This window comes from Corvus brachyrhynchos, unplaced genomic scaffold (genome assembly GCF_000691975.1).
Source record: "Corvus brachyrhynchos isolate BGI_N302 unplaced genomic scaffold, ASM69197v1 scaffold150, whole genome shotgun sequence".
Lineage (NCBI taxonomy): Eukaryota > Metazoa > Chordata > Aves > Passeriformes > Corvidae > Corvus > Corvus brachyrhynchos.
In genome coordinates, this window is record NW_008236162.1 from 870,991 (window position 1) to 883,997 (window position 13,007).

The 13,007-nt window shown below is 47.8% G+C and overlaps 1 protein-coding gene across 3 annotated transcripts in view; it reads right to left on the reverse strand.

The window, feature by feature from the left end:
- Positions 1 to 791: 791 nt before the first annotated feature.
- DPYSL2 (dihydropyrimidinase like 2) overlaps positions 792 to 13,007 on the reverse strand; it is a 53,753-nt gene continuing 41,537 nt past the window's right edge. For all 3 annotated transcript variants that reach the window (XM_017731620.1, XM_008632445.2, XM_008632451.2), the window contains 6 exons: positions 10,748 to 10,904; positions 10,447 to 10,588; positions 10,089 to 10,259; positions 6,841 to 7,020; positions 4,608 to 4,773; positions 792 to 3,610 (listed from right to left, as the gene is read on the reverse strand). In XM_017731620.1, the coding sequence (XP_017587109.1) occupies positions 3,519 to 3,610; positions 4,608 to 4,773; positions 6,841 to 7,020; positions 10,089 to 10,259; positions 10,447 to 10,588; positions 10,748 to 10,904 (908 nt within the window). In that variant the 3' untranslated portion in view covers positions 792 to 3,518. The remainder of the gene's footprint in view (positions 3,611 to 4,607; positions 4,774 to 6,840; positions 7,021 to 10,088; positions 10,260 to 10,446; positions 10,589 to 10,747; positions 10,905 to 13,007) is intronic.

Genomic DNA, 13,007 nt, shown 5'->3' on the forward strand with positions numbered 1-13,007 from the left:
CTTCCCACTCTATGGGGTGCCGGGTTTAAAGCCGTGTGGAGGAAGCTCAATGCATTTCAGAGTGCTCCAACATTTGGATTTGTTCACATGAGGAACAAGAACTAAACCTCCTCACAAAGTCAGTCACAAACTCCAGCTACGCTCGGATTTGGGGGAAGATCCCCCAGAGAGCTGAGCTGGTGGGTGTAGGGAGGCAGCATCCAACACTCTGGGCAGCTGACAGGGATGCTTGGCTGTCCCTGTGACAGTGAAATCCAACCACCACCACCCCAAGTTCCACTGGTGTTTCTCCTGTAAATCCCAAGCACCACCACCCGGAATTCCACTGGAGTTTTTCCAGCCAGCTCCAACTCTCCCCACCCAGTTGCTGCCTGTGGCTCCTATTTATGACTGTGCTTTTTTCCCCCATTCCTTGGCTGGCAGAGGGTCCAAGCAGAACCACCCTGGCGGGCTGAGGGCTATGCCGATACTTTTAGGGGCTTTTGCTCACATTCCATCAGTGATCCGTGCAATGCAGAGCCAGGATTTTTCAGGCAAATGTCTCTGCTTTGCCAAATGCCATTTTAAACAAAGTGCCCTGAGTTGCAGCTCACTTTTCTCCAGAGGAAGTGACTCTGTGGCCCATCAATTCCTCTTTATCACCACCACCACAGGAGTTCCTCTCCAGCTCTGCCCCTACACATCTCCACAACAGCCCACGCCAGGCTGGTTTCCAGGGCTGTTTGTCCCTGCTGAAGGCACCAGCCCAGAACGCAGCGACACACAACACGCAGCACCTTGAGACACAGATGCACCTACTGAAACAACAACATTTTGTCTTTATTAGGAGTTCCCATGGTAATGTAACACAGAGTTCTTAAGGAATAGAACACAAGACTTGGGGTTGGGGGGCAGGGGGGTGTTTTTGCCATTCAGACAATGGTCAAATACCAGTACTCCTCTTTGTCTACACACATGATCAGCTTTAGCACTTACAGCTCCTCCACTCATGGTTCACAATCACAAATCCAAGGGTTAAATCCAGCTAGTATTAAATCCTACTTTTTCTTTTATTATTTTTAGAGCTTCAAGTCACTGCGGTTAATTAATTAATTAAGTCATCATCTTTTTTTTCTTTAAGCATTTACATATGACATTCATTAAACAGACACAAAGCGGACGAGCTCTCACAGGAAAAAACATGCTTACATAGCCTGCAAAAATCTCTTTTTTTTGTGATTTTTTTTTCTTTCCTTTTTAAGAACAAATTAAAACTTAAAGAGTTATCATGAGTCAGTGAAGGAAAAAAAAAAGGAAGACTTAAGTGAATACTGAAGAGCCGCAAGTGTTTCGTAGAATTGAAACGGATCCACAATTCTTTTTTTTTTTCTCCCCAACTCGTTCAAATTGATTTTAACATACAGGTGACAAAGAAAAAAAAAAAGAAAAAGAAAATAGCTGCAATATATATTAAGTTCACGAATTACTTAACAAACAAAGTGCAAACTCTTTATGAAAAACTAAAAGACCCAGGAGTTGAACCTGAATGTAAAATGCATGGAGGAATATGGCAAAGTTTTTCTTAACTTTTGTGTTCAAAGGGGCCTAAAGGGTTTAGGTGCTGCAGCTGGGAGGGTTTGGGTACCTAAGTAGCTTCCAGATCCTTTGCAAATCCCAGCATTGGTACTTCATAACAACGAAATTTGGTACTCGTTTCTTGAAAGCCTTCATATGTATAGGTTTTTTCCTAAAAGAACCTGTAAACAGCATTTAAGAAAATACAACTGTGGAAAAACAAGTTTGATGGAGATGGCAAAGCACAAAGGGAAGAGGAAGCAGAAGATGCAGCCAAGTGCCAGGGCAGGCAGACAGTGGAGGCAACGCCGCGGTAAGAAAAGCTCTCTGTGCTAAGACAAGTCCTTGGGACTGCTGAGCCCTCCAGCTATGCCTTAGTGGGGATCTGATGGTGCAAATTTATACTCCACGTCCCAAGAACAAGCCTCCAGTCCCAGGGCTACCAAACCTTCAGTCCCAGAGGATGGTTAAACACCCAGATCCTGTTGGCTGACCCAAAGCTGGGACTCCTCCATTCCTTTAAGGACCACGGACGGTGTCTCAAAGCCGAGGCGTGTGAGGCTGGGTGGGGAACAGCCAGGCCCTGCCATGGGTACGTGCAGGATTCCTGCAGAGCTGGGCAGCTGTGACATTTGTACAAGAGATTCTCAGCTGCTGGGGACCCACCCATCTCCCAGCTACAGCAGCTGGACCTGGACTGGAATTGCCACAGGTGCTCAGCACACACTCCCTGACTGCCCTTTGAGAGCTAAAGATAAGCCCTCAAAGCTTTAAATAACCTCTCCTTGATGGCCAGGGAAGGAGTTTCTGCTACAGAAACCTTCTAAGCAACGTGTTGCTCTTTGCCCACAGCCCCCTGCCTGTCCATACCCATCTCCAGGGACAGAAGACAAACTGCTACGAACTTCCAGATACTCCATCCCAGCAGCTCAGATGGTGTCCAGCTCCTCTATTTGCACCAGCTCAAGACCTGATGGACTGAAGATCCCATCCTATGGACCTGCTCCATGCCCTTACTGCAGCTATGTGGCAAGAAATGGCTGGAAAATGCAACCAAGGGACACCTGAAGTACCAGGGTGGCAGTGGCAGTGACACTGGTGGGAGTCTGTGACTTGGATGAGGTTCAGGAAGAACAGGGAATCATATTCCGAGTTCTCAGATAAGGCTTCATAAACACAATGATACAAACATATTAAAAACACACACATAAACATTTAAGAAAAAAGTTTCCTCAAGGACCTAATTTGCAGCAAAAATCCAGAAGAAAAAAGAAACCAAGGAAAAACCAACCCAACAGAATGGAAGTCCCCAAGGATTCTGGCTCACCCGGTGGCTGGGGTGATGCTCTCTGTCATTCCTAGTGCTGGGTCCTGTTCCTCTCTCCTGGCAGCATCCAGTGACCTCAGAGCGGGTGGTGGGGAATGGCCACAGACAGGCTGGGATTCCTGTCCCTCTGTGCTTGCCTAGCTAATTCTGCTGGAACACAGAACCCTACAGAATATCCAGTTTAAAACCCTTGAACTACTCTTCTGCTTGACATTAAAAAAAAAAAGCTTTTTTTATACATTTATTTTTTTCTTTTTTTTTCTTGTGTGTGTGTGTGTGTGTGTCTTAAAGGCAGCTCCCGGGAAATTCACTTTATCCTTCCTTTATTAAAAGAAAGATGCTGAATGGGACAGAGGCCACATATCTCAAATACCCTCTTTACATTTACTCTTGCATGTCAGAGGTGTCAAAACAGGGTTTATTTCTTTAAATGTGTAAGGGGCTGAGGGGGGAGGGAGTGAGAGGGGTTGGTGAAGATGAGGAGGGAACCTGAGGGGGCTGAAAGAGGCGCTTTTACTTCAGCCCCCCCGCACTGGGTGCCCGCAGTAACTGTCACAGGCTCTAAAAGAATCAAAAAGGGTCTCCAGGTGCCCCAGCCCCTCTGGATGTGCCCGGTGGGCACAGGAGGGCTCGGTCCTTAGCCCAAGCTGGTGATGTTGGCACGGCCACCCGGCGGGGCCACGATGCGCTGGGTCGTGCGGCGTGGGATGTTGTCATCGATCTGTGCCCCTGTGGGAGAGAGAGGAGTCGTCACCAACTCTGCCAGGCTTTAAAATCTGTGTGGGTGTGGCCCTTCGGTGCTGCCTTGATGGCTGGATTTGATTTTAGAGGGCTTTTCCAGCCTAAACCATTCTGTGATTCTGTATTTGAAGGAAAAGCCTTCAGTGGTACCCACTGCCTTAATTCTCCTGAAAGCTGTTCTGCATTAATAATCTCTGCCCTGAGCACCTGAAGCACCCAGCCAAGCACAGGTAAGAGTTGGCTGAATGATTATCCCTTAGCCAGTCTTCCTATCCCTTTTTACAGTCAGCCCTTCTTGCGCTGGAACACCAGCTGAAAAATCAAATCTGCCCCATTCCAGATCCACAGCTGGTCTCAGCTGGCAAAGTTCTCCTGAAGTTTGTGCCATCTTAAAAAAAAAGGCTTTTCTGCTATAGCCTCTTAAAACCAGAAAATTCCCACTTCTAAACACAATTGGAATGGTCTTAAGCTGGAGGAGGGCAGGGTTGGATGAGATATTGGGAGGCAATTCCTCCCTGTGAGGGTAGGGAAGGGCTGGGATGGAATTCCCAGAGGAGCTGTGGCTGCCCCTGGATCCCTGGAAGTATCCAAGGCCAGGCTGGACAGGGCTTGGAGCAGCTGGGTCTAGTGGAAGGGGTCCCTGCCCATGGCAGAGGGTGGGACTGGATGGGCTTTAAGGTCCCTCACACCTCAAACGATTCCATGATCTGCCCTCTCCAACACCCAGCTGAGGACTGAGCCCAGAACACACTGGAGTGCTCAGCATGCATGAGACTTCATGAGAAGAAGCAGGAATTTAGGACAGCTCCTGTACTGCTCTTCTTCATCATCCCTAAAGGGAAAACCTCCCAGTAAAAACTCCCCACAGCCTCTCCCATTGCACCCCTATCCCAGCAGAATTAACTCGAGAGCACAGGAGCACAAACCAGTTGTGATCTCAGTGCAATAAACCACTCAGCAATAAATCATTCCCAGAATCACGTACCAGACAAGCTGAACCCAGACTGGTGCAGGTTCCTCACGGGGGGTGCCTGCTGTTTGGCAGGAGAGGTCTTTGCTGAGGACGCTGGTGTGACCGTCTTGGGCGTCACCGACACCTCGCAGACGGGGCCGTCGTAGAGGCCTCGGGGCACCCCCCGCAGCTCAGCCAGCTGCAGAGAGAGAGGGCAACACAGCCTTAAAGCACAGCCACAGCACAGCCCAACAGCTGCCCAGATGTGGCTCAGCCAGTGACACGCATTTTGGGACTGGCTGTTGGTAAGAGGATTTGGAAGTGCGCAGCATCTCCGCTGTGCACATCCCTGGGGAGCTGCTCTCTATCTGTATTTATTTTATATCTGTATCTACATCTTTATCTGTATCAATTTTACATCTATATTATATCCATATCTTTATCTATATATCTACATCTTTATATCTGTAACATATTTATATCTGTATTATACCTATATCTATATCCTGTCTATACCTATTTCTATTTCTACTCAGTATCTAGTTCTGTATCTGTATCTGTATGATATCTATATCTATTTTCTATCTCTATCTATATTATATCTATATCTATCTATATCTATATCTGTATCTATATCTGTATCTATATCACATCTACAACTATTTCTATTTTATATCTAGTCCTGTATCTATATCATTAATATTTCTATTTTATGTCTATGTATATATATCTATCTATGTCTTATCTATATCTATACCTATTTCTATTTTATATCCATATCTATATAAAACATGTCTGCGTCTCTGTCCAACACAACCAGTTTTGCAGCAAAAAAGGTAAATTTGCACTATTTTCCTACAAGTGAAAACCAGTGTTTGTGCAGTTCATCACCTTCCACCATGGAGACCTGAGGGGCTCTGAGTCCATGGGTGCCCCAAGGCTCCTTGGCAATATGGACTTGGCTGCTCTGCACTCCCAAAAACCCCACTGTTGGATCATCCATGGTGTGGGGTACTGTGGGTTGGGAACAGGGTATGTTTCTATTTTGGCTCTAGATTTTTGTACAGGATAAATTCCTACTAATTAGTATGTGACACGGAATGTGCTGTGGCTCCAGCCAGTCTGTCCCGTGCCCCGCAGGTGCTGTCCTTTAATGATCTCAACCTACCTGCCACAGGCTTAAAGGCTCCTGACAGGTCTCAAATGCACCTTATTACTCATTCCCAAAAAGCCATGCAGTGCTGAGACAGGCAGGGCTGCCTAGAGGAGCCAGGCTGGCTTCAACTGCCAGCCCTGGAGCTGTAGATTGGGATAAATGCAATTATTCCAGCTGAGATGCTGCCCAATTGGATTTATAGGTCAGACGTGTATTTCTGTGGGAGGACACAGCAAAAACGAGGGATCTGTTCTCCATGGGGCTAAATTACGCCAGGTTGTAATTTTGATAACTTGCAATTTCTTCAAAAGAACAGTCAAGGAAAGATGATTTGCAAGGAGTGGGAGGATCACTCGCGGCCAGCAGAACCAACGCAGCCCAGGAGTTGTCCAGGAGAGGGCAACACTTCAAACAGCAAAATAATTTCTCAGAAATGATTTCATCTATAAATAAACTTCTTAAATTCTCAGCAACTGAGTTCAGTGTCATCTCCCTTGTCAGGCAAATTCAGGCGTATCAAAAGACAGGTTCAGTTTTGAATGGGTGCATTTTACAGAATCACTTTCCAACTATTTTAGCCTCTTAAAAATAGAACATTCTCCCTTTTAAGCAGTCTGTAGGCTGTGCCTGTGACTCACCAGTCACCAGACAAGAGCATCTGATCGTATCTGGCAGAAGCGAAAGCAGCATAACATATCTGTAACAATAAATTACAATTCTAAACTGCTGCTGAGAGATTTGATATATAAATGCTAATGATAACTACTCCTGGGACCTCTGTGACAGGAGAAACCTGGTGAGTCCTCTGCAGTTTGACTCATGGCCAGACTGGAGGGCTCCTGGACAGATTTTCTGTTCGGGTGTCCTCAGACAGAGAAAAATTAAAGACCCGAAAAATAAAACCTGCAGAAAACCCGAGCTCAACCCAAAGCATATTCCTGCAAAGACTTGAGTGAACAGCAAAAATGAAAGAGGAATGAGACAAATGTGGTTCCCATCCAGGGAACAGCAGTGTGGCCTGAGCCAGGGGACAGCAATGTTTCCCAGCCACTTTAACTCAGGGTTATCAGAGGGAGAGAACAAATGTGCAGCCAAACCATCGACACTCACCCTGCTCCTGGCTTTGATGCGCTTGTAAACGAAGTCAGGGAAGGGTTTCCTGGGGATGTACCTCCCAGAGCCCTCGGTGACGTGGAGATTCCCATCCTCCAGCACAATCTTGCCCTGGCTGATCACCACCAGGGGAGACCCACGGCACTCCATGCCCTCGAAGATATTGTACTCCAGAGACTGCAGTGAGCAAAAACAGCACATAAGGTAAACATATTCACCCAGCAGAGCCTGCTGGGCTTTAATCAGCAATCACAGGCCATGCTCATTGCCAAAATTTTAAGGGCAGATGGAAGCAAACTCAACAAGTGTTTACCTGAGCTGGATTTGCTGTGATTTAATACAGGCTGCTCTTAATTATCAGTCTAAGTTTAAGAGTTTATTAATGCAAAATTTCCATTGAAATAAGGTTCATAAAGAATCCCAGAATGGTTTGGGCTGTGAGGGACCTTAGAGTTCATCCCATTCCACCCCCTGCCATGGGCAGGAACACCTTCCACTAGACCCAATTGCTCCAAGCCCTGTCCAACCTGGCCTTGGGCACTTCCAGGGATGAAGCTTCCAGCTTCTCTGAGCAAGAGAAAAAACAGTTTCAAATGAGAACATCTCAGAGCCTCCCTGTTTAAATACCTTTAGGCACCTATCTCTGCTGAGCTAGGGGCGGATTTAGGAGCCAAAGAAAGCTTTATGTGAGTTTCCTACTAAAAATAATAATTCTGAAGAATCTCTATTTCAAACCAGTATTTTGGATGATGGGTCAGGGACCAGGACAATCTTGTTTTACTCTAATGGGATTGCTCATCCTCAATTAACAGGATTGGAAACATCACACCGTGGAAAAAAGGCAAGTTTGAAAGGAATCACTGCAAATGTGAAGCATCCTGGAATGAACTGCACTGCAACCATGTTATTTGGGGACTGTTACTCTAATGACCATCTCTGAGTCAAATGCAGGTCTTTTTTACCGAGTTAATGATGGAGTTTGCCCTTGAAGTGTGTTGTAAGTATGGGCAGGCCTGAGTGCAGCTTTGCAATTAGCCAGGCCAGTGGCTAAACGGAGCCTGAACCGGGTCCAACCTGAAAAGAACTGTGGTGACAAAGGAGGAGGCTGGGTCAGGAGCTAATGGATTAGGCTGCTTCCAAGAACAACACCACCTCCCTCTCCAGCTCCTGATGTTTCCTTACCAGAGAGTGGCAAGAGCAGTGTGAATTCTTGGAAAATATCCGGAAGTTGCTCGAACATTTCAAAAAGTAACAATCATCCAAGGCCACATAATCAGAGGGTGTCCCTGTGCCTGACTGTCAAAGGGCCTTTTGTTTTCTGCTTGGCCAAACCAGGATGCCTGGGCTCCAAGGGCATCACTTGTATCAGTTTCTCCTCTAACACAAAGCACCGTGCAGTTTGAGACCCGAAAAAATACAGAATTTCAGAATCATTAAGGTTGGAAAAGAGCTCCAAGGTCACCAAGTCCAAGCCGTGCCCGATTTCCACCTTGTCCCCAGCCCAGAGCACTGAGTGCCATGTCCAAACTGCCTTCCTTGGACACCTCCAGGGATGGGCACTCCAAACCTCCCTGGGCAGCCCCTTCCAATGTCTAATCACCCTTTCCATGGAGAAATTCCTCCTGATGTCCAACCTAAACCTCTCCAGAGCCTTCAGGTGTGATGCCAGGTACAACAGGTGAAGTGATGACAGGGGAGGAGATCAGAGATGTATTTGTAAGCAAACAAGCTGTGATTGCTCAGCCTTTCAAACTCTTGGGAATGAGAGCCCTTCATCCTCCATGCTCTTGGCACAGCTTAAGGATGCAGCCTTTGGCCACAGCTGAGTGCTGATGCCTTTTACACAGTGTCAGGGTTTCGGGGGATCTGCAGCTCTCAGCAGACAAAAATATTTCTGAATGGAGCTGGTTCTCCTTTGCCTTGCCCAGATCCACGGCAAAATCACTGAGCCAATCGTGACTGCACTGGGGCACATCCACAAAAGAGAAAGTCTGTCAGCTCTGCATCACGAAATATAAAGAGCCCAGTTCATTTCCTAAAGACAACAGCCATTAAATAGCAAGGACGTTCAAGCACTCCACCCAAACTACTTCCAGCTCTCTGAGCCATTCATAAGCACAAGCCCAGGTTCAGACCATGAAATCTGACACCTAAAAGCAGTGAGTCCCTGGGTTCCCTCTTCTCAAGTCATTCCTCTCCAGACTAGAAGGAGTTGGGAAGCACCTCTAAGGTGACTGAAGTGACCAGACTCCTGGAATTCCTCTGCCAGAAGCCTACGCAGAGGCAGGATGAAGCCAGGCCGTCTGTGACCAATTCTGACAAACAGTTAAGTCACAGGGAAGTGAACCAAACCTTTAAAAAAAAAAATAGTTTCTTTGTGAATGTGCCCAGGGATCCAACTGTGGAAGAAAATTTTGCTCCTTCAGCTCCAGAGTGAATGAAAGCATTCATGGGAAAAAGGAACAAGGAGTTTTTTTCCAGGGAAAGATTCCATAGGTTCATGGCCAGTAGCGAAACAAGTTGTCAACAAATGCAAACAGTGGCTGCTTTCTCTGAGACAAGGCTCGAATGTCACGGGGAGACTCCAACCAGCCCTCTGCACTGGGACCATTCTGCAGATTCCCACAGGCTTTGTCACTGCAGGGGCCAGGTGTAAGGCATGGGACACTGCAAAGGTGTCCCTGAGAGTGCCACCACAAAGCTGCAGAAGAGCTAAGGGGAAGCTCTGGTTGGTTTGGGTGCTGCCCTGTGCCCACTAATGTGGGGATGATCACCAGGAAAATCCTGACTCCACACACATGTGCCAGATCAGTAGGTGGTGTAAATCCACTCAGACCCTGGATCTGGGCCAGATTTCCAGCAAAAGTGTCCACTGATAAAGCTTCAGTGAAAAGGGGCAGTTCCCATTCCCACCACTGGCAAGCCTGGATGTCATAAACAACACACTGTCCCCTAAGAGGCCTTTTGGTATTTTAGAGGATTTAAAGAGCTTTCTGTGTGCTCAGATCCAAGCACCCAACACTCAGGAACAGCAGACGCACTCCCTGCTCCGAGGGGAATCCACATGACTTCAGATGGACTCATCCTGCTCACACAGCTGAGCTCCAGAGTGTGAGACCAGAGAGGGCTTCAGGCACAGGGAAAACAAGCCCTGAGTTGTCACAAGCTCCCGTTGCTGGCAGCACAGCCTGGCACTGAGGAAGAGAGCAGGAAAGGAAGTAGGAAATGGTAGGGAACATCCTTACTATGTTGTGAGTCTTGGCAGAGATTGTCTTGACGCTGTCGGGATCCCAGATCACCAGGTCGGCGTCCGAGCCCACGGCAATGCGGCCCTTCCGCGGGTACAGGTTGAAGATTTTGGCTGCGTTTGTGCTGGTCACAGCCACAAACTGGTTCTCGTCCATCTTGCCAGTCACCTGGGGGGACACCACAGGAGTCACTGCGTGAGCCAGCAAAGAGCTGGCAGCACAGCAGATTCCCAAGGATCTCACAGGGGTAAAAACCCCAAGTGGAAGGACCGTGGCAAGAAAATAACACATTCCTGCAGCTCCTTCCCCTCTGAATGTCCAGCTGAAACCTAAACCCGTGACACGTGTGACCTACCACAGCCTTATCCCAGATGATGGACATCCTCTCCTCAGTGCCATTGGTTCCTTCAGGGATCAGGGTGAAGTTGTCCTTCCCAACAGCTTTCTGAGCAGTGTTGAAGGTGCAGTGGGCACTGCCAGTCACTTGGAGGTCTCCACTGGAAAAGAAACAAAAGGTATTTGAAGTATTTTGTTGTCACAGGTTTGTTCCTGAAAGTAAAACAGCTTTTTGCTTGCTGGCAGCAACATCCCTTATTTTATCACCCATGCTCTCATGATGAATCCCACGTTGTTTGAACACAGAGAGCTCTACTCACCAGGACAGTAGTGAGTTGAGAAAATCAGGAGTGGTCGGGTCAGGACTCAGTGGTGGGGATGTAACAAAAGCTGCGGCCTTTGCCCAGTTCTTGCTCCAGTAATGGGATCCATCGGTGCCCAGGCTGGCTGTGATGGGCTCTCCATACACCACGGTGCCTGTGGGACAGGGACACACACACAAACCCTCTGTAAGCACCAAGGAATGTGCACTTCCAGCCTGGCTTCCTGGCAGAAAGCATCCTCCTGGGAAAGGACACACACTGCAGGGCTGCCTGGTACTTCCTCTGAAGTATTAAATAAAGATACTGCTACTGAGCAGAGCTGGGAGCAGCAGAATGTGCACAATCCTTCACACAACTGCAGAAGTTGGCACTGATTGTCCTTGAAATGGTTACTGTAAAGATTCATTTTATTGTTTATAGTCATTTTATTATTTATTTACCCCGGGCCAAGAACTTTGTGGAAGAGGACGAGGGCAAGTGCAAGGGCGTGAGGAGATCCAGTCTGATCTAGAAGAGATGTGCAAGAAAAAAAAAACCAAAAAACCAGGCCTGCCATGTTTTTATAAATTAGTATGAATTAAAGAGCTTCGGAGCAGGGTCTGTGCATAGACCAGGTAGGAGAAAACTCCTACCAGAAAGATTTTCTGCATACAAAGAAAGCCCATCACAGGGGAAATACCAGAGTTCCTGGTTCACAAATGCAGCTCAGGGGAACCCTGTGATCCTCCCGAAGCACACAGCAAATCTGTGGCAGAACTGGGAAATGGAACCGCATCTCCTGGCTGTCCAGTGCGCTCACCACCAGTGCATCCTTCCCCCTCATTAACATTTTTGGAAACACATGAAGGGACAGCAGATCCTTAAGGCCAGGATACTCTGCAAGCTGGAATGCACCAGCACCATCTGCACACCAAGCAGATGCTGCAACTTCAAAAGCAGCACAAGCTGGCAGTCCCAGGGATCTGCTCACCAAATGCAACTTCCCCAAAATCTGCTTTGTGCCCACCCACCTGCCTCCCCAGCCCAGGCACTTCACGGGTTTGGATCTGCCTGCCAAAGATGTGGGTGGCTGAGATGCCAACCCTAAATACTTCAGTCAGGAATGATGGGGAGAGGGACAACCAGAGCTGGTCGGCAGGGTCTCACACCTCACCATGCAGAGTGAAAAGACAGAACATTTCTTTCACTGTATTCAGAGCTACTGTTGTGTCTCTGGGGTCTCAAGACAGCTGGGAAAGAGCCCACTAGCTGAGGCAGGATGATGATTAACTGGCTCCATGCTGCTCCCAGGACCCTGCTGACACAGGAGGTGCAGGAACAGCCTTTGCCAGAGGGTTTCCAGCAGCAGAGGAAGAGGCTCCCTGACATCACTGACCACAAATAGGGTTCTGAAATCACAACAAGGCCAAACACACGCTGCCTATTAACGGGAGGCCTCTTGTGGGCCAGCACATTGGGGGGATTGTTCTGCAGGGAGTGATGCTTTCGGGCCCCAGATCTGCCAGCAACAGAGTCTGCAGAGTCTCCTCCATACAAAAGCCACTGGGAACATCTGGCTTTAAATAACGTCTGCTCTTTTCCATTTAGCAAATCAATCCTCGTTTGTTTTCGCCTTGGATAGTCTTCGGTTATGCTTCCTCTGTTGTTTGGGAGGGCAAGACCAGTGTGTGTGGCCCTCCTGGGTTACTGCACAGCATTTAAATTGAGTTATTTGAATAAAGGAACCAAGTGATGGGGCACCATTTATACCCCAAATTCTCCTAATAAGGAGAAAATGCACTTTGAATGAAAACCACGTGTTCTGGCTCACTCAGGAGGCTGAGTGAAGTGAGCCCTGTGGATCATTCCTCTGGGACAATCCCAGCACCTTTTGCAGGCAGGGTAACATCCACCCAAGCCAAGTTGTGTTTTATGGCTTTCTGTGATCCAAGTGTGTGGTCCCTCATCCCAACGCCCCACTCCACTTGCAGCTGGTGGTCTCAGGACACTGAGTGTAGCAAGAAGGTGTTTCTGTTGATGCTCCACCTTTGTGGTGCACATGCCTTCAGTATTTTATCTGGAAAAGGGAAGGGAGGCTTCCCTGGCTCTCAGGATACAGCTGCACCACAACACCAAGTTCATTTCTGCAGGGATGCAACATGCAGCCACTTTGCTGGGTCAATGCATCTTCCTCCAGGATAATCCCCTCTGACAGAGCTGGGAAAGGAAGGTTTATCCCAAACGGCTCCAGCTGCTTCCACAAACAACCTTGGAAATC